This window comes from Lepidochelys kempii, chromosome 27, assembly GCF_965140265.1.
Source record: "Lepidochelys kempii isolate rLepKem1 chromosome 27, rLepKem1.hap2, whole genome shotgun sequence".
Taxonomy (NCBI): domain Eukaryota; kingdom Metazoa; phylum Chordata; order Testudines; family Cheloniidae; genus Lepidochelys; species Lepidochelys kempii.
This window is the reverse complement of record NC_133282.1, coordinates 14,486,269-14,513,085: the sequence shown is the minus strand read 5'-3', so window position 1 is coordinate 14,513,085 and position 26,817 is coordinate 14,486,269. Positions and strand designations below refer to the sequence as shown.

Genomic DNA, 26,817 nt, shown 5'->3' with positions numbered 1-26,817 from the left:
CCCTTTACACAGGACTGGATTTCTGCATGTTTGTTTAAAGTAGGACTTACCTGCCACTCCGCCTGTGTGAAGAGGAAATTGGTTTTCTGCCCCTTCCTCATTGGAATTTTCTTTTCCATTTCTTCTGTGTGGCAGTTGCTACTAGAGGATGGGTGGGCACTTAGCTTTTAAAAACTGCATATTCACAAATCACCTGGCAGTGCTGTAGTCACAGGGGACGGGACCTGGCACTTTTCATTGCATGTTCTTTTACAGGCTTAGGGCACTAAAGGCTGAGTCTAAATATAAATGTGGTCTCTACGTTAGCTGCAGGCGTGCCTGCTTTTCATTTTAATTTCTAAAGCCCTTCTCTTCCTGAACAATTGCAGAATATTTCAACCTGGATGCTTATAGTACAACTATAATGCACCCACCTCTGGGACAGAGCACTGCAACTAACTAGCATATACAGTAGCATTACATAGTAGTGAAGGGGGAAACATCTGTTTTTACTAAAGAGCCATAGAATCTTATATCCTGGCAGAGGACTCAGGACTTCTGACTTAGGTCTCAGTTAAAGAACCACATATTGTAGTTGGAACTATATTTTGAAGGGACAGTAAGCCTACATTAATTTCAGATAAATAATGGAATACACAAAATTCACAAACTTTGCCAATATCTCTAGATTTTTCCATCTCATAGGTCGCCTTCTGCCTCCACACCACCCTCTTATGTACCACTAAACCTGGGCAATACCTTCATAAGCAAGACATCCTGAATGTAGAAAACAGCAGGTCCCTATGCAAGAATTTCTAACAGTATCTTCTCTAGTTTTTGGTATAACCCTATCTTTTTTTTGTAAGGTCTCTCTACAAACACCCCTATTCCAATCAAATCCATGTAACCAATGACTGGAGTCGCATCTCTGTTTGTGCTTGGTACTGTGAACATTTGTGTCTAAGCAGTGTTCATGAGCAATTGGTTGCTATTCTGCAGTCCTTAAAGGCTATTCTCCCTATTGCCAAGTCGTACTCTCTTAAAATGTGGAGGTATTGTTTAGCAGCGGTCTCCACTTGGAACTTGTATTGGCATAGCTACATCTCTCTGGAGTGTAGATTTTTCACACCCCTGTAAGTCGTAGCTATATATACCTAACCTTCGGTATAGACAGGGCTAGTTCAACAAAAGAAGTTTTCTGTTGACCTAGCTACCGTCTCTTGGGGAGGTGGGTTATCTGTGCCCACGGGTGAACCTCTCCTGCTGGCATAGGTAGGGTCCACGCTGTAGCGTTTCACATGTAGACAAACCCTAAGAAAGACACGCTCTCTCGAGCTGTCTCTTGTGTCAGGACATCTAGGTTCCTGTACCATGCTGCCAATATGTGGCATCTGAATTACTTTCTCTAAAATGTCCCCTTTTTCTCTACCTCTCCTGTTTCTGAAGATCACAATTGAAGCAATGAAAAGTGACATTGACGAGGTGGCTCTGCAGGGAATAGAATTCTGGTCAAACGTCTGTGATGAGGAAATGGATCTGGCTATTGAAGCATCTGAGGTGAGCTTGGAATTGGTGTTTTGTGGAGGTCAGTGTTAGGTGAGTAAAACAGGCAACTGTTGTTTCGAAACATTGAAAAGGAGGGACTGAACCAGGTCTGGAAGCTCCTTTGTTCTTCCAAGGTGCGATTTGATTTTTTTTTTTTTTTTTTTTTTTTAAATGAGAGAGCTGACTCTGAACCCTTGTGTAGCAGTCCTAGGTCCATGATGAGAGATCATGCACCACTCTGAGTATTAAGTGATGCATATCTATTATGGAAGCTGAGACTTGAGGCTGCATGGTATACAAGGCAGTATGCTGGCTTCACCCATTTCCGGCTGCTGTCTTTATGAAGAGCAATTCAGTAGCAAAATTTCTCATTCACTGGCTTAGACGGCTGGATGTCTGTCAGGGGTTTACAAGTAAAGTTTTGTATTTGCAAGTATCTCAAGTTTGTTTAGCAGCTGCAAAAGCTTTTTCCCAGCTCATTGTTTTTGGCCAATAACTTGCTCTGTCCTTGACAGGCTGCCCAAATATTTCTGGGGTTGAGTGCCTTGGAAATACTTACTACAGTTGAAGCACAAGTTGCAGGAGTGTTTCCATTCTTGAGTCCCTATAAGTTGCTTTTGTAAGTTCTCCAAATTTCTATCCATCAGGCTGAAATTCTTCAGGCTGAGTGGCTCTCTTGAGGTAAATTTTTTGGGAAAGCTGGAGCAAAATATTTCTGCTGTTCTGAGATGGGACTAGAACAGGACTTAGTTTGAGTGCCAGAGTGGCTGGGAATTGAAACTCAGCAGGGCTAAAGAGATGTCTTTGAATATTCTGATGAAGTTAGGTTGTGATTTGGGAGTTTTGGCTATTTGAAAAGAGCGTTTGTAAAGTGCATATTTTGGGCATGATTTTTTAGCATTCTTTTAAAGACAAGTGAGGTCCCATATGAGTGGCTGATACGGCCGCATAGTGAACACACGCATTGGTTTGCACATTACATTGAGCTTTGTGCATAAAGTTCTCAGCATCTTGGAAAACTTTAGATCTCTTGCCTCATTAAGGCTTATTAGAGCCCTTCCTCGGTCCTTGTACTGAACAGGGCCACATGAGTATTTTCTTAGGCTGAAGTTTCCTTAGTGCTGTGAATAATAATGATTTCTGTACCACGAGCCAATGACATGATTTAGGAGTTCAGTGATACTGGCACCAGTAGTTTACCTCTAGGAACGTTTAAAGGATTACATTGTGTATAATACATGAGATTTATGGTTTTGGTTATAAAAAGCAATTGGCTAAAATAAGTTCGTATTCTTTAGAGTGGATGGATTGAAAAAGAAAATGGTGTCTTGTTCTCCATTCAGATGCTCTTTCTTTCCAAGAACTGGTAGTGTAAACTTCCTTCTTTAAAGGGAGCTAAATGTATTTTTCTGCTGAATGCTCAAAATAGCAAGGGTAAAGGGACAGTCGGCACAGAGGTCTAGTCTGTATGCTAAGTGCCTCTTACCCTTCCTGTTTGGAGGCATTTAGTAATTGTTTAATTTGTAAATATTTGCAGTTTGTCTTCAGCATATTTGTGTAACGTGGGGAGTGGCAGCATGCGTTTGCGGAATAGCAAACTGACCACATATGTCAAACATTTAACTAGAATAGAATTCAAGAAGTCCTCCTGGGAAAGAGTTCCAGCTTTTGCTGGTGATCTTACAGCATAAAGTAGATAACTTAGATGTAATTCATTTTGTGACTTTTATTTTTATTTTATTTTTTTTCCCCCAGAAGGAAAAGTGTTTCTGTATAGCTATTGAGGATTGTTTTGTAACCTTTCTTTCTAGGCAGCAGAGCAAGGAAGGCCTCCAGAGCACACTAGCAAATTTTATGCTAAGGGAGCACTACAGTATCTGGTCCCAATTCTCACGCAGACACTAACTAAACAGGTGAGTTGGAGGTTCCTTACTATGTGCATTGTCTGGAGTTGTCTCTGTGCACCAAGAACCTTACGCTTATGGTACCAGCCTTAAGTTACACAAGCCACTGCTGGAATGCTGTCAGTCCAATTATGTAGGATAGAATGCCATTAGTTAAATAATGTGGCCCCTGGTCATTGAATCACTATTCTGTTTTCATAGATGATTCACTAATGAACTGGGACTGGAAGATCCTTTAGGCTCTTTATAGAGTTGTTGGTAAAGGCATGCTTGTTCTGAACACCTCATGTAGCAGTCCTTGGTCTATGATGAGACATCATGCACCACTCTGACTGAATGATGCATTCTTTGTGAAAGCTGAGACTTGAGGCTGCAGTGAAGCTGGTTCCAGCCACTTGAGGTGGTTTTATTATTGTACAACATTTCATTAAGGCAGGTTTCCCTTTCCGATTACTGAAAGCTTTTGATAGGTTATCATGAGTCTGCAGTATCATTTAGCATGAAGTGTTTGGTGTTTGTTTGTGGAATTAAAAACAGGACATCAAGGTTTTGTTTGCCTCATTTAGAACCCCATTTTTGGTTTTTTAAACCTTAAATTCTAAGTTCTGAGTACCACATTTTACCACACTTGTTTGTTTTTATGAGGACTTCTCAGGAGCTAATTTAGACTGTGGAACAAACCGAATCCAAACAAAACCTAATGAAATCACTTGCTGTACCAAATCTAGTTAACATATTAAATAACAGTTACAAAATTCATGTAGTATCAAGTTCCTTTGTTTGCTCTAGTGTGTCTCAAACTTCACAGGAAATAGCTGCAATTTTTAATGGCTGTTTGAGATTGCTTCCCTGTTCCATGTTTTATTGCTACTTGCCTGAATAAATGGTTCTTTAACAACCTTACAGCCTCCTGTGATTGAACTAATCAGGAAGCATAAGTCATCCTCAGATGTGCACCTTCAAAGGAGTTAGGTTAACAATGGCAGAGCCATCAGCTGGAAGGAGAAGCTACCTAACTGGTTCCATCCAAGCTAGAATGGGTTACTCTTCCAAAGGCTAAGCCTGGGGTTAAAGGAGACCTAAAATCTCAGACCCTGAAAAGGGTGTGGTGTGTGGTCTAGAAGAGGCTACTGAGGGTGTCAATTAACTGCATAGAGAGTCACTGCTTCTTCCTGACAGAGATGGAGCTAGCTGGAAAAAGAGAACTTACAAAGGAGTAGGTCAGTGGTTCTCAAACTGTTTGTTTCACGGGCCACTTGAAAATTGCTTAAGGTCTTGGCAGACCTCCTTAATGATCTTTCCAAATGTTGTTTGTACTGCTAGCAAGCTATTGTAAAGCGCTTTGGATAAAAGCATTATATAAAAAAAACTGAATTATTAACGTTTTTTTGCTCTACAAATAAAAGCACACCACTCTTATTTTAATATCCGTAGTCTTACCTTTCTAATGCAATGGATGTGTCCTCTCCCCCCGCCCCCCCCCCCCCCCCCGCAGCATCCCCCGAGCTGGGGCTGGGAAGGAGGGCCATCTCTCCCTCTCTCCCCCACTGCGGTAGCCCCCCGAGCTGGGGCTGGGAAGGAGGGCTGTCTCTCCCTGGCAGCTGCCGCCCTGGAGCTGGGGAAAGTTGCGTCTTTGGCTGCTGCAGCCCTCCAGGTCCCAAATTCTCTCCACCCCCTCTTCTCACCCTACTGCCCCCTCCCACCTACCTCCTATTCCCCCCGCAACGCCACCACCTCCCCTTACATGTGCATCTTCTCCAGGGTCTAGGCACCTAATTAGTGGAGCCACACCTGCACAGTTCCACTAATTAGGTGGGTGGCCCTTCATTCTCTCATGTGCGGCCACCCAGGTGTGCACCTTAGAGGGAACTATCCGTGGACCACCTGAATGGAGCTCACGGACTACTGGCGGTCCGCGGACCACAGTTTGAGAATCTATGGTATAGATAATACCCATGCCTGCAGACCTTTTATTGTGTTTACACTTTGATGTAAATTGTTTTATCTTCTGATGAAAGAATAACACTTTGATTTGAAGATGATGTTTGTTTGTGTGACTGCAAAATTATGCTCTCGTTGGGCTCCTGAAGGGAAACTCATACAGGAGCCAAAACAGAGTTAACACAGTTGGGAACCACAGGGCTCCACCCAGAGATCCATTCTGAGTGGTTGGACCATGTGGTTCCACCCAGAGTAAGGTGCCCGTCACCTAAAGAGGTGTACTCCTGAGAGAATAAAGGGGCTCTAGGGCGCAGTTTGCCCAGTAACTGACATTTACTTTTTTACGTTTGTAATGTGGACTGAATTCATGTCAAAACAGTCAGTACCTGTTCATATTCCTTGCCCTTGGATCCAGCAAGATCATTTTATCTGTAAGCGGTAGAAGCAAAGTCTGGCTGGTAACAGATATTTTTGCTAAGAGTGACCCAAGTGGTGTTCTCTTCCCAGGATGAAAATGATGACGACGACGACTGGAATCCCTGTAAAGCAGCTGGGGTTTGCCTCATGCTTCTGGCAACCTGCTGTGAAGATGACATTGTTCCTCATGTGCTGCCCTTCATTAAAGAACACATTAAAAACCCAGATTGGCGATACAGAGATGCAGCTGTCATGGCTTTTGGGTGTATTTTGGAAGGGCCAGAGCCCAACCAGCTCAAACCACTAGTTATTCAGGTCAGACCAAGTTTTTCTTGGGAGGTTGGCTTGCTTGGACAAAAATATTTGACTTAATGTAACTACTTTGAGCACTACCCAGGAAGGGAGGTCCGAGATCATGGTGGAGTGTAACCCGTTAGTTTTGCTCAGTTGCTGAACAATCTGCAAAGGAGATTTTTAAGACGACTAAATTTTAGCAGTATTGTAACATGCGGGTGTTTGCATGTGTTCGGCCAACTCTTGTGATCAGTTGGAGTAGCTATCTTTAGAGCAGGAACACCTTTGTTTGTGAGGCACATGGAAGGCACACTCAGCCCACACAGCTTTTGGTTAGCGCAGGCTTTTAACCCTGTGTGTGTTAACTCTCCCTGTGAGGCAGTACGTAGGATTTGAGAATTGAAATTTGTAGGGTTCAGTGCTCCTGGCCTTGTCACTACGGAATACTTTACTTCATGGGCCTTCTTTACATCAAAAGGTGGCTTCTTAGCTTGGGGGGTCCCATTTATCGGTAGACCATGGAGTAACTACTCTTAAAAGACCATATGCCCAAACAAGTGCAGGCTCATTGGCATCATGCAAGTGAATTAGGTATGATTCTGACTTACTACTAACTGTGTGGTTCTGTTCCAGGCCATGCCCACTCTAATAGAACTAATGAAAGATCCTAGTGTGGTGGTTCGAGATACAACTGCCTGGACTGTGGGCAGGATCTGCGAGCTGCTCCCTGAAGCTGCCATCAATGACATTTACCTCGCTCCGCTGTTGCAGTGTCTCATTGAGGGCCTGAGTGCTGAGCCCAGAGTGGCTTCCAATGTGTGCTGGGTAAGGCAGGACTCCACTGTTATGTGACAGTATGGGCGGGGCTTCTACCAACAGGTGTGGGGTTGAAGGATTTACTGACCAATTCTTGTAAGCACACCTCCTATGTAAAATAGAGGCGTTCAGCAGCCTATGGGGTACTCACTTAAATGATGTGAAGAGATGACTGACTTGTTCATCCACCACAAGAAACCTTGTGTGAACGAGCCTCAAGTCTGTAGTGCCACCCTCTGGTGGGACAGGAAAAAAGGAAGGAAGCTGATGGGGAGAAAGCTAACTGGAAAGATGCTCAGGAAGGAATCCAGTGTGTGAAGTCTTCAGTTTGAAAATGCTGGGGCGACTACTCTTCCCTACAAAGACCTAAGTGGTTATGGTAACTGTATAAAAGAGAGGTCTTCAGATGACTCTGTTTTAATGCACTCTCTTTTGTATTGTCTAGCTTCCCTCCTCGGGCAGCGAAGGCTGCTCATTCATCTGACGGGGGAGACAGGATGTTTTCTCTCCATATTAGCTGAGCGTACTGTCTCTGCAACACTAACTCAAGGAACACGAGATACATCTCATTCCCTTGCCTATGGTCAAGTTGTGCTATGGCCAAACCACTGGGCTGGCTTGGCAAGTTCAACTTTACCTTCTTCCTAATGCATTTAATATTAGGCAGCCTATCTGAACAAACTTGTAGCGTCCTTGCAAGGAGGAGGCATGCCTTTTAACCAATCAACTACCTCTGCAACATTTTTGAGTCCTTTTGTTATGTTCCAGCAGAGATGTGTGAGGATTATGATGTTAAATCAAGCATTAGGAGCTGTGTAATTAACATTTTAATTTTCCTTAGTATATTTTCTCAACTGGTCCCAGGAACCTGTGGGGCCTCTGCTCAGCCAGGGGCTCTTCCTGATCCCATTGACCCTGGCAAGGACTCATGTTACTGGGGCTTTTTTCTTCTGAAGACGTGAACGAATGTAAATTTTGCAAATCAAAATGAAAATCATAAGGCTTTCACCTTTTCATCTGTTCAGTTCTTTTGTCCTTTAAGGCAGTTGCAGTCACTGCCTGGCCCTGCAGCTGGCAATGTTAGCATTCTCTCAGGCCTTGTCTAGACTAAGGTTTTAAAGTGAGATGATAGTACAAGTTAGCTAACAGGTGTCAATTCACGTGTTAAAAGCCTCATAGAGTCAGGACTGTGCGCCTTTAAAGAGTAGGCTATTAACACATCTTATATCCTAGTCTTGACAAGGCCTCAGGCTTCATTATTGGTTTGAAACGTCACTACGCTTGGGTAGCTGGCCATGGGGACGAAGTCATTAGTCCTGCACTTGGCCTTCTCTGTGGGTGACTTTGATGACTCCTAGTGTTGGTGCCTGGACTTCCTGCCCCTCGCTTGCTACTGGACTATAAACAACGACAAGTTTTCTTCCTGCTAGTCAGCTTGTTTCATATTGTGAGCTGAATTTTCATTCCGCTGACCGTTTCCTATTGTGTTCGGCGAATTAATTTGGCCACACATCACAGTCTCTCCTAGACCATTGATGCTGCCATGGGAATGACTGGGCAGGCTGACAGATTATTACTTTAAATGTGTCACTTGCCATCCCTTAAACTGGCGAGGCCATGTATGTGGCTGGGCTAGTTTGTTATGATAAACTCACTCCATTGTAGAGACTGTAACCTGTTCTGTATTTCAGGCCTTCTCTAGTCTGGCTGAAGCTGCCTATGAAGCTGCAGATGTGGCAGATGATCAAGAAGAGCCAGCAACCTACTGTTTATCCTCCTCGTTTGAGCTAATAGTTCAGAAACTTCTGGAGACCACAGACAGGTACTCTCAAACCAGCCGGCCTAATTGCTGCAGAAATGCCTTTTTTTATTCCCCTGTCCCACTCCTGTTGCCTCCTAAAGCTCTTATGTGAAGTGATGTGTTAAGGGTGTCAATTCATCATGGCCTAAAGTTTATGTGACTTGGAGTATCCCAAGAGAAAAGTCATATTTACACATACAGGGATTTTTCCAGTTTTTGGTCTCATTCATCCTTATTGATATCTCTGGAGCATACTGTAAATGTAATTTTCTCCTCCAATGCTTTCCTTCAAGTTGTGGAATATCATGTAAAACTGTACACAGTCAGAAACATACAGAGGTCTGCACAATATTCAGCAAGCCATTTCAGATATCCTGTCTGTCCTGAGAGTCACTAAGTAGTCAAGACTGTAGCAAGACAGACTAGAACTGTGTGTGTGGTGTGCCTTTCATCTCTGTAGTTTGCATGTATGCAGCGTATCGTGGTGTAGTTTTTATTTTGATACTACAGTAGTACCTAGAGGCCCCACAGCAGATCACAACCATGTTATGCTAGACATGGTATACACACAATAGCATCTGATGAAGTGAGCTGTAGCTCACGAAAGCTTATGCTCAGATAAATTAGTTAGTCTCTAAGGTGCCACAAGTCCTCCTTTTCTTTTTGCGAATACAGACTAACACGGCTGTTACTCTGAAACCACACAGTAGCATTGTCCCTGGCCCCAAACAGCTCGCAAAAATAGACAAGACCGCCATTTTGCAGATGGGGAGTAAGGCACAGAGTAAGTGACTTGCCAGAGGACAAATAGGGAGTCTGGCTGATCCAGTAATTGAACGTTGATCTTTTGAGTCCTTGCTCTAGTGCTTTAACTACCAGATCAGTCTTTGAGGTGGTACCTCGAGGACGAAGGCACATCAGGAGAGAGTGTTGGGAAGCTTTTTCTGAAAGTGCAGCCCCTGCTGTCTGTGGCTAAATAAAGGAGTTTCAGCATCTTTCATTAACACAGATTAATAAAACCAAACTATCAAAAATTTAGCCTAGATTCAAGCCTTGGTATGCAGTAATTAATAGTACAGATATGTTCAGCTTCTGCTGTAGCATTGAGGTTTAACTTTTACTAATTGGTCAAACAAGGTCTGTATTGAAGCCAGCATGGCCACTTAGAGCAAAAAAATAAACTCTTAAACTCTTTGCTTCCTGTTTAGGCCGGATGGACACCAGAATAACCTGCGGAGTGCTGCATATGAAGCTCTGATGGAAATAGTGAAAAACAGTGCCAAGGACTGTTACCCTGCTGTCCAGAAGACAACTTTGGTCATTATGGAGCGGCTGCAGCAAGTGCTGCAGATGGAGGTAGACAGAGGCCAAATTCGCTACCAGGGGCATGGGGCAAATGTAATACTCAGCGGCATAATCACTTGGCTGTATTCTGGCTTTAGTCTCTAGCCAATGAGTTCTGCTGTTGATTGTCTATATATATAGCAAGTGTCTTTTGAGAAGCTTGAAGTGGAACAAACAAATTTAAAGCTGAATTCCTTCTGGTCATAGCACTGCCATTGCTGTGACATCTTAGTGTCCATGGTACAACAGCAGAGATCTTTCTTCTAAGTATTAAAAGAACCTGTTTTTGTTCTCCTGCAGTCTCATATCCAGAGCACATCAGACAGAATCCAGTTCAATGATCTTCAGTCTCTACTATGTGCTACTCTACAGGTAAACCACTTTCCTACCAGTGCTGACATCCATGGAGAGGAAATAGGTAGAATCTTGTGACAAGCTCATGCATCCCAAAATGTGCACGCTTGCAGATGAAATTTTTAAAATGAAATCCCACTCCTTACACCCAAGTTAGTGTGAAAGGGGCAGAGAAGTTTAAACATATGAAAGGATGGAGCCATTCTTACAACTAAGTGCCTGGTTTAAAAACAGCAACAAAATACTCTTGTTTTTGTGGAACAGAACACATCTTACCAGCATGTTTAAAGTAAAATACCTTTTGCAGTTTCACACTGGCTGTCATGTTAGTGTAAGATTGAACAGTCACTCACTTTTGTCAACACTCATCAAAGAAATTAACAGCTTTACCTTGTTCACTGCTGCTTGTGGTTGGAGTTCAGACTCATTCAAATATGCACTAATTAAAATGCACTGAGTGTCCTTGAAATTAAACAACTTAGTAAAGAACACCTCACCTGTTTCGGGAGCATTAGCTCATTCCACTTGCTTACCTAGTCTTAAAGGCTACTGAAAACTGCCATCCTTATTCTAAGCCTCTCGGGAAATCCATCAGACAGTTTTTCTGCTATCACATGATCGTTTCCTGCTGTCTGTATTGCAAAGGGCTGGAGCTACTGTGGGATCGTGCCTACTGTATGTTTTCCAGCATTGCTGTAACTTTTTTCTAATATGCAGTATTGCAATTAATACCTCTGTTTGTTACTGGAAAATATTAGCATATTATAAGCTTTAATACAATTCTCCAAAATACTTTACAGTAGACATGGATTCAGCATGCTCTGTGCAGGATTCAGAAGCAGACCCTGCTCTCTTTTGTATGGTAACATTCCTAGAGGTGTGTTTGAACATCAAGTACACTGAAATAAAAGCAGTTATTGAACACCCATCTTTATTTGAAACTCACTTTTTTCCCCCGTTTTTGCTGTGTGCTCATTATGGGTTCATGACTTCTCCCATTTCCATTAACGTAAGAGTCTGAAATGATTTTAACACCCTCATGTTCAAAAGCAAGTAGCATCAGCTGGGGCTCTGTGAAATTTGGAGAGAATGAAAGAAAGTTTCAAATCACGGAAGCGAATAGTAAGATCCTTGACCCCATCAAACCCAGCAGAATCATAGATGTCTGATGTCTGGAATCTCTCTCATCTCAGTAGTATGAGATTAATTATCCCCTTTGAGTTGCCTCCAGTCATTTGCAAAACACTTAATAGCACTGATTAAAATTTTCAGTTCGGTTTTACTTTTCTAAGGTATACTGTCAACCTGAATCACATTTCTCTGAATTTCATACTTACTGTAGTTACAATACTTAACATGACTAAGTGAAAAATTAATGGAGAGCACTTCTTTCAGCTTTATTTGACTGAACTTTGTATGTAATCAGTTTCACTGTTTCTGGTGTGTAGGCAGTCATTTGTCTCCTGCTGAAAAGATAAGCGTGCAACATAAGAAATTACTTTAAAAATATTTGTACAAAGAATTTTAAGAAAAAGAGCAAGACCTACTATTGTAATGGTGAAACTCACTTTCTGAAGTGGGTCAATTTAAAAATTCAAGTTCAAAACATTCCCGAAGTGTCATATGTGAAATATACTAGTTTAAATTTTTTGCCAAGCATGTGGAGGCAAGTGGTTAAAGGATCTTTGTGTCCTTCACTTGGTGAATATTGGGGCTTCTTGTTTGTTAAATAGCGAACTGCCAAAACTAAATTTCTGAGGTCAAGTTAAAGATGGTGATGGGGAGAACTTTGCAGTGAAAAGAGAGCATATATAATAGTTTGGGGGGGGGGTCTTTGAGGAACCTGGTCCTGTTCTATAGCACTGATGGTAAAATGTGTCCAGCCTGTTAATACTATGGTGTACATGAAGCACGCAGAGCAACTGGAATTCCCTATCTCTTCATGGGGCTACCAGCAAAGTTCAATTACATTCCACAATCGGAAATAAAATTGCTGAGAGATTGTTACAGTGGGAAATAGGCAGTGTTAAAAAGGGATTGCTTAAGTCTAGCCAAACATAATTCCAGTCATAAATTAAATGCCCAGAGAACAGCCTCTCTAGCAGGAAAGATAAACTCTGCTTGTTCTGTAGCTGGAAAAATCAAGGAAAGATAAAATGAGAACAGCGTTCTGTTCTTGTACTGACAAAGCATTTTTTGCAGCAATGGTGTTCAGAGCAATGGAAGATCTTTTTTTAAAAGCATAGTATGGCTTTGATAAAACTGTAGTGTTCTGAGCTAGTGTGGAAAATTCAAAGGAAGAATTTACCCTAGTGTATATGGGAGTATTACAGTCTCTTCCTTTTCTCCCCCCCCTTCCCCCATACCTAGAATGTTCTCCGGAAAGTGCAGCACCAGGATGCTTTGCAGATCTCTGATGTGGTTATGGCATCTCTGTTGAGAATGTTCCAGAGCACGGCTGGATCAGGGGGAGTGCAAGAGGATGCCCTCATGGCAGTCAGCACCCTGGTGGAAGGTCAGTAGTGGAGACTGGAAAAAAAGTCTCTTGCTTTATGCAATGCACAAACCGCTCTGAGTGAGTAAATCAGACTTGCAGGTTTGCAATTGGCACTATGTCTGTCCCTGCCAGCTGCTTCTGTTGATGAAGGCTTAACGTATAACATCCTTTGCTAAATAGTTGCGTTTACGCAGATGCAAATTTGACTGCATAGCTATTCCAGAATAATGCCTTCAGATCTGTGAAGATTTGAGGCTAGCCGGTCAAACAAATCAGATGACAGCTTGATTCTCCTTGACTGTATTTCTTGTATGTGTGGTGTTTTTTCTGTAGATAACGTGGGTACTGTGTGTGTTGAATAGGCAGTATATAGGACTTTCTCTTTATTTTTGTACAGTGCTTAGCACAATGGGCTGCTGGTCTCTAGATGCTATTGCAATGAAAATTAATATTCTGATTTACGTTTGCTGTTATCTGTTACCATTGATTTGTGTAGTTATGTCAGTGGTTGATGTGTTTTTTGTGTCTTTAAAAACCACACAGTGCAGAGACTGAAATTTATTTTTCGTTGCAAATTCTGATTCTTACTAAAGTTGAGGTTGTGGCATACCAGACAGTTTTAGAGCTTCATTGTGATTCCTCTTTAGAATGCTGTTGCTATGGCATGATATTGAGCTCTAGGAATGCATTGTGTTTTCAAACACTGTATGTTTGGATGTGAAAGTTGGGTGCTGTTAGAAATCCATAAATGATTTCACTGTTGGAAAAACTGTTAATCTCCTTTAAAGACCGTGCTTGATTGGGAAATGGTTCTAGAGAAACAGGAGCCTGTAAAGGGACTTATTTGAATCTTCCTTCATGTTTCTGAGGCCATTAGTGTGGCTAGCTCATTGAGGGGCTGCTCTCCTGGGGACTGGGCCTGGTTTTAGTGCAGAGGACACATGTCTAATTGCTCTCAGAATATATGAGAGTCTGAAAAAGCAGAGAAGTTAATTCTGGCTTCCTGGAGTACCTGCTTTCTTAGAACAGGTTTGTGACTTTGCCCGGCCGGCACCTCCTTCTGGGGGGGTGTTATTTGTGACTACACTTGAAGTGATCAGTATCCTTTGAGTGGAATCAATTAAATTGATTGGCCAGGTCTGCAAGTGAGGAAGCAGAATGGCTGATTGCTGGGAGTTGGTTGTGACCCTGGCTAATGGGCTGACTTGTGAATAAATGTTATGACACCCTTTTTGGGCAAAGCCATTCTTGTTGCCAGAGGTTAATAGTAACTTGTGGGTTAATTTGTAATAAGGCGCTGGGGGAAAGCAGATATGTAATATAAAAGGAAGCCTTTTCTTTCACCAAATAGTTAAATGTTCTTCAAATACAAGCGTCCCAAATATTCATCTACGCTTGGGCCCCACAGTTCTTCCACAGCTAAAATAGAAGCTGGACAACTGTTCCAACAGGAGGATTTTACTATTGTCTCATTCGTGCTGTCCCCCACCCCCAAAGTAGGACTTCTCCAACGGGTGTAGTGTGGCCTGGCGCTGCCCCGTGCACCCCCACGCTACTGAATGCTGCGTGGAGAACCCCACACAAGCGCAGCCGTATTTTTTGCCATGATCCCACTTTCACTGTCCTTTTGCAGCCACAAAAAAACCAGGTATGTGAGGTCTGGGTAATTCAAGGCTGAAAACCACTGCTCTAAAGGGTGCTGTGTATATATTGTGGGAAACTCTGTAGCCACTTCTGAGCACAGGAAGGATCTGTTCCTTATCTTCAGTGGCCTGCATCTCCTACAAGTCTCTTGAAGTCCATTTTATTACAGAAGGCTGTTTTCCGCTGGTGCTCAATTCTTCGTGTAAAATTTAGTGGAGAATCAATTTGTCATGCTTCTGTTGAATGTGCATGCTCTTCCTGAGAGCTGGAACGGGCTGGGTTTCCTTGTTTTAGACATCAGGCAAACATGTAGACTATCCTGTGGGGATTAGACCTAATCAGAGTGTTTTCTGTGCAGTCTTGGGTGGAGAATTTCTGAAGTATATGGATGCCTTCAAACCCTTCCTGGGCATTGGACTGAAGAACTATGCAGAGTACCAGGTAGGACCTGAACCTGGAAGCCCCAAGTTCAGAACGTTTGCATCTGTTGGTAGTTAGGGATTTACAGAGTTCTTTGGGATTGCATCCCCTGAGGCCTATCGGCTTCTGGTGAGGAAGCCAGCAGGTGAGCACTGTAGGAACTCAGTCATTACTGGCTGCACTTGTAAATGAATTTATAGACTCTCCTCTATTTAAAATGGTCCACAGCAGGCCGTCATCAGCTTGACATCTGAGGTTCTGCATTGACTGCATATTCAGTGGCATTGATCAGGAGAGAAGTTGCTACTAGGAATGAATTTCTAATAGACCATGCATGCCATGGTATTTACTCTGGTGCTGATCCTTAGAACGCCTGGCTGCTGAACATTTTCAGCACGTCTTTAAAACAAGTATCTGTCACTCGTTGGTATCTGGAACTCTCACCCCCGATCGGGTAAACTTATTCAGCTCTCTTCTTTGACTTACCATTTCAACGGTTAACAAAGCTCTGACTTCTATGGGCAATTGCAGATGAGGGTCACTATTCAGTGATGATTTTATTTCCTGCCTGTCGCAGTGCCGTAATTTAGTGTTTAATAGGCTACCGCTGTAAGGACAGGCAGTATGGGAAATACCAACTTATATTGGGTTGGTGCATAACTTACTGTTCCCTTTGTAGGTTTGTCTGGCTGCAGTAGGCCTAGTTGGAGATTTATGTAGAGCCCTGCAGTCCAACATCTTGCCTTTCTGTGACGAGGTTATGCAGCTGCTCTTGGAGAACTTGGGGGTAAGTGCTTACCTACTTTCAGCCAGTTAAGCAAACGAGCTATTAGTGGTGATAAAGGGAAGTGAGAGGCAGAGACGGTATTGGGAGAAGTTAGAGATGTTTGAAAAAGTTATATCGGGAGACATAAGCAATATATAGCTAGCTAACGTGGTAATTTGTAGAGAACTCAGGTGTCCTCTGTGGGAGGAGGGGATGTAAGTTGCCGGTCATTCATCTTCATTTCCAATCTCTCTCTCTCTCAGAATGAGAATGTCCATAGGTCCGTGAAGCCTCAGATTCTCTCTGTGTTTGGCGATATTGCCCTGGCCATCGGAGGAGAGTTTAAAAAATATCTAGAGGTTGTATTGAATACTCTCCAGCAGGCCTCACAAGCCCAGGTCGATAAGGTAAACTAGCAGCTAACTTGGCAGTTCCTTCTCATCCAACGTGAAATAAGTCTGTCTTAGTTGCTTGCCAAAGGTCATTGTACAGACATGTTCTTTGTTTTCTATCTAGTCTGACTATGACATGGTGGACTACCTGAATGAGCTGAGGGAGGGCTGTCTGGAAGCTTACACTGGCATCATTCAGGGACTGAAAGGAGACCAAGAAAATGTGCATCGTGAGTATTTTGTCCTGTGGCAGCATCTTTAGGGAAGGGGAGACCTTTTTTAAAGATATGCTGTAACTTAAGCCTGCTACACTAAACCAGTCATTTCCTTTCAGCGGATGTGATGCTTGTGCAGCCCAGAGTAGAATTTATTCTGTCTTTCATCGACCACATTGCTGGAGATGAGGATCACACAGATGGAGTAGTAGCTTGTGCTGCTGGGCTGATAGGGTAAGCATTCCAGACTCTCTTTGGATAGAGGATAAGTGACCGTGCACTCTCCAGGTAGATTATTGTTAGTACAGTAAACAAAATACATTACAAGAAGAGCTTTTTTTAAGATTATCTGCCTGAATTGGAAATGGTTCTTGAGAGACCAGAGCCTGTAAAGGGACTTATTTGAGTCTTCCTTCATGTATCTGAAGTGCTAACCACAGAATCTTCAGTTTAGGAGTTTTGTAACTCATTGTTGGGTTCTAAACCAGGAACAGGAGTGAAATTGGAGGACTGTGCAGCATGGTGGTTCCTCACCACAAGCTGAGTACCAGCCCTGGTGGGTGGCCCATTTGCTCCCTGTCAGTCATTGCCATGAAGGGGCAAATTGCATATGCATTAAAAGGTGTCAGGGACAATGATCTTAAAGGAAGGCTTCCTACAATGAAATTTTCAGCTTGTGAATTGACAGTGAAGGGCCCAGTTCAACTGTCATTGAAGTCAATGGGAGTCTTTTCTCTTGACTTCAGTGGGAGTTGGATGAAACTTTCAGGGAGGACATCCTTTGGACAGGAGACATGGATGTTTCCAGCAAATAGCCGTTTAGGAGGCTGTTTGGCTCTCATGTTGCTGACCATCTGCAACATTTAAAAGGGGACATTAGCCGTGAGTCCGTCTTTTCTTGTTGCGAGCAAAAGCTGATCTCACTGGCATGTTTCTGGTTGTGGCATTCAGCAAGCATTAAAGCCCATTCTCTCCTCTTTGTTTCCCACAGGGATTTGTGTACAGCATTTGGAAAGGATGTACTGAAATTAGTAGAAGCTAGGCCCATGATACATGAACTTCTAACTGAAGGAAGAAGATCCAAGACAAACAAAACAAAAACCCTTGCTACCTGGGCAACTAAAGAACTGAGAAAACTGAAGAATCAAGCTTGGTAAGGAGCCTTCTCCCTTTCCTTCATATTGCAAAATGACCACACAGGTTAAACTTCTAAGCTCAGGCCCATTGGAGGAGACACTTCACAGAAGCCTCTTGCTGATAAAAAGGCTTTTCCTTGTTTAGTCCTCCATAAACTATCCATTTAAAGCTATAAAGCCCAGATAGCCACTGCTTGCTTCTGGAGAAAAGAACAGATGCTTGACAGTAACAAGTCTAGAATAAGGTCCTCTCCACACTGGAATCAGAACTATGCTGCTATAGCTAATAAGGAGTTTTAGTAGGTTTCTCTGGGTCACAGGGGCATGGATTTTTCTGGGGGTTTCGTGGTTTATTAGTTGTAGCTAGTAAAATTTTGACCCCCAGTATGAGTAAGGGCTTTTAAAAGGAACAGAAGAGCGGGGAACAGGTTTCCTGTGCACTGGGGGACATTGTGATTCCTGAACTTGGAATTCACGGAAAGAGGGCCACTTCTGGTTTTGCAAAGTTGCTTTTTCCTCGCCTCCTGTAAGTGGCCTCACGTTGGCTCCAAAGAGGGCCTTTTTTTTTTTTAATTTCTACAACTGTCCCTCTCTGATTGCAGATCTGTTACCATTGGGATGACACCCGAGACCCCCACTGGAAATCTCCAATCTTTTGAAAAAACCCGGAAGTGAGGAGTGTGCACGGATGCTGAATGTTTGGGAATGAGAGGATGAGTGAGTGAGGCTTGAAACACACCACATTGAAAATCCCGCCACAGCAACAACAGCAGCAGCGCTGTTAGTGAGCTGAGCACTGACTTGCGTAGAAAACCTGACATCGGCCGTCTTCAGGAAGAGGGAATGACTGGTTTCTATCAAAAATAAGCAGTCTCTTCTTCCGACAGAGACTAGAACTAGCTTTTCTGTCTTTTGGCCAGTGCGAAGCGGAATGACTAGTTTGGGAGAGAGGAAACTAGGTTCAACTGTGGTGCTCTTTGTTTGAGGTCTGGCTTTTGCTGCTGAAGAGAGATGGAGTCTGGGTCTCTGGCCCGCCTTCTGTAACCTTTGCCACACAATGCTGTCAGTGCATGGGATAAAAGGAGGGGTGAAGGATTTTCAGTCTAAGAGTGAGTGTGTGTGAATGAGGCGGTATCCACATTCTCAACTTCAAGTCATTGCAGTTTATCTTTTCCCAAAAAAGGGTTAGCAGTTGCATTTCATAAACTAACCGAAGTTCAGTCTACTGATGCAGCATAAGAGGTGTAAAAAGAAAAGAGGAAAAAAAGGAAAGTCGCTCTTTAGGGCTTTTTATTTTAGGGAAACACTGACGAATGTTCAGAGCTCCCGTTCTGAGTGACGCTTTTCATGATCTTGTTTCATCAAAGCGCCTTTCCTTCCTTAATATTGTTCAACTGTGAATGTAGAAATGGGGGAGGGGGGAAAAAACTCTTGCGTTAGAGGGAATAGAAACAAACTGTCAAACAAGATTTCAGACTTAAACAAAACAAAAAAACCCATAAATGTAAGTGCTCCGAATTGGCAATGAGAACGCAAAGGGAAAGATCTCTCCTGACTTGTACTGTAGCAGCCCGAACACCCACTAAATTGTGCCAAAGAGTTTAAAAACAATAAAGTAAACTTCAGGTAATATTTTGGATTGCAAAATGAGGATAAATTCAATGTTCAAACAAAATCTGATAAAATGCCATTTGGAAACTGCTTGGCCTTTTGTGCTCTTTTATTTGATCGAATTTAATGTGGTATTGGTCTCTTGCTGCACTTCAAAACAAAAAAGGAAAAAAAAGAGAAATTTATATAAATATATATATACTGGCTTGAGCTTACACAAGACGGCACTTGTAAAAGGTTCTATTTTTCCACTGCAGTTGAAGATTAATAAAATGGTGTCAAACATTCCCCAGTACTTTTCTTTTTGTATTCTTGGTCTTTCCAATTAAAAGGGGAACCCATTAGCTTGTTTTTAACAGTGTACCAAAAGTCTGATGGGCAACCTTGGGACAGACTGGCTGTTTGCCACTCCCTTAAGCATACAGCTTTGTTTTATTCCCTAACATGAAGGATGTGAAGGATCAAAATCTCTTGTCTCTTTTTAAATCAGTTTTTTTGTTCTTTGAGGCATAGTCCCTCAATTATTCTGGATTTTATCAGCAATAAGACATGAAAAATCGAGAAGGTGTAGGGTTTGAAACAGTTTTTAATTTCATCTTTATTATGCAGTTATTGATATTACCAGCATTTCTGAATTTGCAGCTTAACTTGGGCATTTTTAAAGCTGTTTGCCTGTGGGAGGGAGAAGGGAAAACCTTCATCTAGTATTTTGCAAGAAGCAGGTACAAATCTGTTTTATCCCCTTCCTTCTTTCCGCAACTGATCCTGGAATCCATGATGATGGAATCCACTTCTGTTGCCCATCTGCACTGCAGCATCCACAATAGCTCTTGTACAGGGTATCGGATATGTGCCTTTCAGTGCCGGGTTCAGAATGCAGTCAAAGTGCCGACCTTTGAACCAGTGTACAAAAAAAAAAAAAAATCCCAGGTGTTTAGAGGAGAGGACAGCTCTGTTTGTGAATTGGGAGAGTTGACCACCTCCTAAACATTGGTTAGGGAGAGACCTGGGTCACATTTCTATTAATGCCTTTTCTTTTCGTTTTGTTTCTTGACGTGGGTTGGGGTTTCCTAAAAAAGCCATTCCTGAAGTTGGGGAGGGGGACGTGGAGGGGAGAAATCTGGTCATTCCTCAGTGCTACCTGTTTCTGTCCTGTGTGGCTGTTCAGCTGTAGACAGCAGGAGAATAAAGTACGCTGAGACAGTAGTAGAAACAAATCTTGTGTCTGTCATGTTTTTGTTCCAGGGAAAGCAGTTCTTGAAACGGTTCAAGCTAATCCTTAACAACTTTCACACAAGCAACACCATCCCACAGTGTGGTAGTGAGGAAAAACTGTCTGTCACCTCCAGTGTTGGTGCCAGGCCTGCAACTGTTATCCTTTAATCCTGTAACCGCTGTGGTTTGGAGAGAGGGACAAATATATAAATGTTTTTAAAAAAAAAAAAAATCTTAAAAGCCAGTTTCACTGCCTGGCAGACTTACTTAATGGGTTAAATCCTTGATTTTTAAATGTGCGATTTCAGCACCCGGATCAAAATGTGCTTGTTTCAGCAAAGCATTTTGGTAGCTCACAGCCTGGGCTTTGCGCCACCAGCTTTGCCCTGCCACATGAGGGAAAGGTTAATGTGTGATTGGGGAAGGGATACAGAGGGCCGGAAATATTGCTGTGCTGGAAGTGGCTTAAGAAGCTTTTGGTCTCAAGTAGCAGTTCAGTTCATATTGTGCTGTAGCATTTCTGTATGTTTCTTACGCTTTTCTTTTCCTGGTCAAATGTCTTGCCAAAGGCAGCTAATGGCACTGCCCTTGCAGCTGAACGGAGGGGAAAAAGTTAATGTAACCTTTCAAAGTGCCCACTTAATGCAGTCCTAGTCCTAATGCGGTCCAGTTCAGAACCAAGCAACCTTAACTGTCTCAATTCTGTCAAATTGTCAGCCAGACCTAATGAGGTTGGTGCTTATTTGGCTTCTGAGAGTACGTTTTTTTTATATATCTTTAATCTGTATTGACACTTACATACTGTTACTGTGTCACCTATGAATTGGCAGTGTGACCTGTTGACGATGACTGATCGGAAAGGGTCCCTCTTACTAACAAATTGGTACCACTGATTTTATTTACCTTCTAAATAAAAGCTGCTTTATTTTGGTTTTCATTATTTTTGCTGCTTCATTTTATATAGCTACCGCATCTCTTGCCAGAAACCCTCCTCCTCTACTTTGCTCAGTGAGACTGTGTGGGTGTACTCTCTGATTGCATGAATGACACTCTCTCTCGTCTAGTTTCCTGTTTGGGGGAGCTGGAGGTGACTGATGTCTCATCCGCCCATATGTGCTATTCTGACATGCATCATCACTGAGCAAGGAATAGCAGCACTGTACAAAACTTCATGGAAGAAGTCTGGCTTCTTCGATCAGGGTTGGCTGTCTGTTTTGGTTTTTTGATCTCCAGCGCTGCCTCTCTTCTGTATGTGCATTTGCTGTGTAGCCTCCTAAGTGATGGTTAGTTATTTGCCTGCCTCCTTCCTCCCCCCCGCCTCCCCCGGCCATAATGCATAACTTGAGCAGCGGGGGTAGAACCACAAAGCACAGGTGAGAGGCTTATCAACCTGTTTGTAAAGGAGGACTGAGCTTGCTGGGATCCCACTTACTGCCAATTAAAACCTGGGCTTATGAGTGTAACACCCACTGCTCACTTTGACAAAACTAGTCTCTGCACATACATATGATCTTGTGTTTAGATAGCGGGATGAACGAGGTGGCTTTGGCAGTCCCTGAGAATCTCATTTCCCCGTTTGGGATGTGGCCATTTCTGACGGCATGGCAAGCCTATGACATCTTAGGCAAGTATTGATGTCTAGCTGTAGCAAAGGAGGCGGTGCAGGGAGGTAGAATGCAATGAGTCAACAGGGTCTTGCCATTACCCTCTGATTACCCTCTTAGGTGAAGTCCCCAGGCATCCACTGAGTGGGCAGGGCTTTAGTTTTATGTCTCATCTCTTGAACCAGTGCCTCCCAAGATTGTGGCCTTATGATGTGTGGAATAGCTCCCTGTTTCCAGCTGCTCTGCAGCATTAAAAGAAGTGAAAATCTGTCTTTTCCATGGAGGCATTTGCAGCTGGGCTGTTGGGTGATATGTGAATGGGAGGGAAGATCTCAGTACTGAGAAACTTGAGAACGATGTCTTAGCCAAGCCTAGTTAGGGACTTCCTAATGTGCTCACCTATATCCTACCTCCTTCCCCCCCCCCCCCCCAACCTCAGGAGAGATGGTAGGCTTTGTCGGGGAGGGGGAAGATGGTACACAGTCCATGCAGTTCCTACAATCTGTACTGTGAAATCTCACCTAGCTGATCAGAGAAATTATAGTACCTTCCTGCTCATACAAGTCAGGTCGCTAGAGCCAGCTTTTACCACCAGTGCTGCTGATGTTCAGCTTGTACGAATCCGAACCAGGATGAGTACCATTCTGAAAGGCGCACTTGTGCTGATCAGGTAAGGCCTCCAGGGAGGTGATTCATGGTGTATGTCTCATTCTCCCTGGATCACGGTGCAGCTGGTTCCCCGTTGCCACGACACACTCCCTACGCCTTGTACTTGCTGCATCTTCAGCTCCTGACAGAGGTAGCAACAGCAGGAATACTGTGGGTTCATCCCCCAGGCTCTGTTCTGCCAGTATTACTTCTCAAGAGCCATCCTGCAGTTCAGCAGGTTAAAATTGTGCGCCAAATAGCCTCCTTCAGCCTCAGGGCCCTGTGTATCTGATGGGTTCAATGGCATTAAAATCACCTCTCTGGAACTGCACGCTGCCCCATTAGGACACAACCTCGTCTATGATGGTGTTAACAGTAGCCTCCACTTAGGACCCTTCCTGCTTCCTTCATCTAACTGCTGAGTTCTGACTGCCTTACTGAGAACACTGCATCTGAATGTAAAACAGCAGAGGGGCATTGCGGTGCTGTACAAGAGTGAGGGCTGGAGACCATCTGCAGCACCTGCCACCCCGTGATCTGAAAGCACTGTCCATTCACTAAGCTTCGCAACCTCCTTCTGCCTGATGTGAAATGAACAACACTACATAAGAACAGCTATACGGGGTCAGACCAATGGTCCATCTAGTCCAGTATCCTGTCTTACGACAGTGGCCAATGCCAGGTGCTTCAGAGGAAATGAACAAAACAGGTAATCAAGTGATTCTGTGTCACCCTTTCCCAACTTCTGGCAAACCAGAGGCTAGGGTCCCCATCCCTGCCCACTACTGTACCCTGTTGAAATGCAGGGGCAAACCAGTGAGATGGAATGGAGTTTCTCTCACTGGAGTTCAACCAGGCCCCTAGTGTTAACACATTTCTCTTTTCAAAGGTTCCTGGAGCCTTAAATTACTATCTGGTCAGGACCTCTTATTTCAACACCTAACAGCCTGGTGTTCTCTTGTAGTCGGGTGGGGAAGGAAGGGAGGGTTGGTTCTGTAACAACGTGCCAGCGTAAAACAAGGCACGAGATAGGCCCGTGTAAACTTCAGATGTTTTTCACTGTCTAGGCTTATGAACCTGATAGGCAGACTCTACGCATGCCTAGAGCTAGGACTATTTGCCCACTGATTTGCATATCCATACTGGCCCATGTCCTCCTACCCTGGAGAGCAATCCCACAGAAGTCCCTGTGGCTTCTTGCAAAGGCAAGTGAGATTTAAGATCATCTCCATTGATATTGCTAGCTCACAGACAGTGGTCCACTTACCCAAATAAGGGGTTGAAAGTACCAGAAAAGAGGTCTCTAGATTCCAAAGGTGGGCTCTGAAAAAGAGGCCTGTATTATGCCACAACCTCATTAAATCATTTGATTTTCCCCCTACCCAGTTACACTAATGCCATCCTGCAGCTACAGTTGTTAAAGCCACAGATGCTTTACGTTGCTTCTGGTGACATCCTGATGCCACAAAACTTATTTAAGAAAGCCACACCAAGCTTGCCAGCCCAAAGTAGCGCCCAACATCCAGAGCATCTTTTGGTGTTGGTGACTTTGTCAAGACCAAAACTGTGAACGTCGTGGTAATGTCGCAGAACCTGCAGTGCCTGTAAACTGGCTGCTGAATGGAACAAGGGTGAATCCTCTTTGATCATCAAATAAAAATTGTCCGTACTTAAGAGGGGTTATAAATAACGTAGCTGAGCATGGGATTTGATTGCACTTTAAGAACCAATTACTTGTACTTGCACCATTAGTTTTGTCCTGAATGTGGGAGGGGAAAAAGAAAAATAGGGTGGGTCCTCAGCTGATGTAAATTCCTAGATCCCCAGGCCAAAAGGAACCATTGTGATCATCTAGTCTCAGCTCTTGTATAACACAGGCCAGAGAACTTCCTGCAAAATAATTCCCAGAACAGATCCTTTATAAAAATACCTAATCTTGATTTAAAAATTGCTGGTGATGGAGAATCCACTGTGGCCCTTGGTAAATTGTTCCAATGGTTAATTATTTTCACTGTTACAAATGTATGTCTTCTTTCCAATCGGCATTTATCTAGCTTCAACTTCCAGCCATTGGATTGTATTAGACCTTTCTCTGCTAGACAGAAGAGTCCGTTAGTAAATATTTGTTCCCTATGTGGGTTCATATAGACTGTTGTCAAGTCACCCCCTTAATCTTCTCTCTTTTAAACTACATAGATTGAGCTGATCACTATAAAGTAAGTTTTCTGGCTCTTCTCTGAATCCTCTCCCAATTTATCCACATCCTTCTTGAAATGTAGACACCAGAACTGGACACAGTATTCCAGCAGCAGTTGCACAAATGCTAAATGCAGAAGTGAAATAACCTCTCTAATGGACTCGAGAGTCCACTATTTATGCATCCAAGGATCTCATTACCCCTTTTGGCCACAACGTCGCACTGGGAGCTCACATTCAGCTGATTATCCACCCCCAAATCTTCATCCTGTAAGTACAGCCTCCATTCTTTGTTCCTAGATATATACATTTACATTTACCCATATAAAAACACTTTTATTGTTTGCTTGTTATCCAGTTTACCAAGCGATCCAGATCACTCTGTATTAGCGACCTGTCCTCTTCATTACTGACCATTTCCCCCCATTTTTGTCATCTGCAAACTCTATCAGTGATGATTTCATGTTTTCTTCTAGGTCATCGATCAAAATGTTAAATAGTGTAGGGCCAAGAACAGATCCCTGTGGGACACACTCGCTTAGTGATAACTCCCCATTTACAATTACGTTTGGAGACCTATCAGTCAGTTTTTAATCAATTAAATATGTGCCAGGTTAATTTTATATCATTCTAGTTTTTCTAATCAAAATGCCTTTCAGTACCAAGTTGAATGCCTTACGGAAGTCTAAGTATATTATATCAGCCTGGTTACTTTTATTGAGCAAACTTGTGATCTCTTTTAAAGAACAAACGAACAGTTGGCCAGGATCTATTTTCCATAAACCCGTGTTGATTGATACTAATTATATTGCTATCCTTTAATTTTTATTAATTGAGTCCTTTATTACCTGCTCCATTGTCTTGCTTGAAACGGATGTTAGACCAACAGGCTTATAATTACCCGGATCATCCTATTTACCCTTTTTCAATTTTGGCATAACGTTAGCTATCCAGTTTTCTGCAACTTATGTAGTGTTCCAAGGCTGGAGCTATGCTGAATTACACCAGCTGAGAATCTGGATTTAGGGGCTTGACTCCCCTTGAATTTCAGTGGAGTTTGGCTCCTGACATTCCCTGTCATGCTTTTGAAAACCCCAGCCTTTAGTTTCTAATTTCAAATGAATGACGTTAGCCGCAGCACACAAATGTGGCTGCAAATGAGGTTGATTCTTTAAAGCATCGCGATCTTAACAAAGAGGAGGTAGAACACAAGTCTGATCTACAACAACTATGTTAAATTGACATCAGAATTTACCAGCCCAGGCATAAAATCTTCCCACTTAAGTAAGCGTGCATCCTTACTGCAGCCGTGGTACCAGACAATGCTGAAGGAGGTTCTTGAATATCAACATTTAAAAGCCAAGCCTATAGGGGGAGAATGAAGAAAACTAATGATATTTTATTATGCCTTCATTTTTTGCTCTTGTTGGTTTTGTTTTTTTTTAAGTTTCCCTGGTAAAAGGACAATTAGGTTATTTTTGCAAGATGGAATGGAGGAGTCCAATTCTGCAAACCTTCTGGCATGTGAGTAACCTAGGTGAGCAGTTCTACTGATGTGAAAGGGCTGCACAGCTCCCCAGCTCCTGCTGGCTATTATTAAAGCAATATATTCAATAATACCGAAGGAGAAAACAGACCTGTTTGCTAAATGGAATTCATGAAAGAGATGGTGGAAAAATGGATCTTCGGGCTCAGATGGCATTCCTGGTATGTCTGGAACCTCCCGTGAAGCCTGAGAGTTTGCAGGGTGGAACGAATGTAGGACTTTCTTGGGTAGCAGCATTGTCTAGTGGGTAAGACACTGGGCTGGCAGCCAAGCCATCTAGATTCTATTCCTGCCCCTCACCTGCTGTGTGATTTTGGGCAAGTCACTTACCCTCTCAGTACTGCTGTTTCCTCTCCCATCTTTGGGCTTGTCTGCTTAGATTGTACATTCTTTGTGGCTGGGACTGTCTTTCTGATTATTTGTTTGTACAGATTCTAGCACAACCCTGAGCTTCCTTGGGAACTCCAGGCACTATGGTAATTCAGATCAGAAGTAAGGATTCAGCCTCTCAAGTGCATGTTCGTTAAGCAGT

The 26,817-nt window shown here is 43.0% G+C and overlaps 1 protein-coding gene across 1 annotated transcript in view; it reads left to right on the top strand.

Annotated features, from left to right (window-relative positions):
- The window catches only part of KPNB1 (karyopherin subunit beta 1), a 35,096-nt gene extending 13,865 nt beyond the window's left edge, over nucleotides 1-21,231 (top strand). The window contains exons 8-22 of the mRNA XM_073326304.1: nucleotides 1,426-1,536; nucleotides 3,336-3,437; nucleotides 5,877-6,101; nucleotides 6,714-6,905; nucleotides 8,588-8,718; nucleotides 9,906-10,053; nucleotides 10,342-10,413; nucleotides 12,766-12,910; nucleotides 14,895-14,977; nucleotides 15,636-15,743; nucleotides 15,986-16,129; nucleotides 16,239-16,344; nucleotides 16,449-16,563; nucleotides 17,321-17,482; nucleotides 18,068-21,231. Coding sequence (XP_073182405.1) covers nucleotides 1,426-1,536; nucleotides 3,336-3,437; nucleotides 5,877-6,101; nucleotides 6,714-6,905; nucleotides 8,588-8,718; nucleotides 9,906-10,053; nucleotides 10,342-10,413; nucleotides 12,766-12,910; nucleotides 14,895-14,977; nucleotides 15,636-15,743; nucleotides 15,986-16,129; nucleotides 16,239-16,344; nucleotides 16,449-16,563; nucleotides 17,321-17,482; nucleotide 18,068 — 1,845 coding nt within the window. The 3' untranslated portion in view covers nucleotides 18,069-21,231. The remainder of the gene's footprint in view (nucleotides 1-1,425; nucleotides 1,537-3,335; nucleotides 3,438-5,876; nucleotides 6,102-6,713; nucleotides 6,906-8,587; nucleotides 8,719-9,905; nucleotides 10,054-10,341; nucleotides 10,414-12,765; nucleotides 12,911-14,894; nucleotides 14,978-15,635; nucleotides 15,744-15,985; nucleotides 16,130-16,238; nucleotides 16,345-16,448; nucleotides 16,564-17,320; nucleotides 17,483-18,067) is intronic.
- The last annotated feature ends 5,586 nt before the right edge of the window (nucleotides 21,232-26,817 follow it).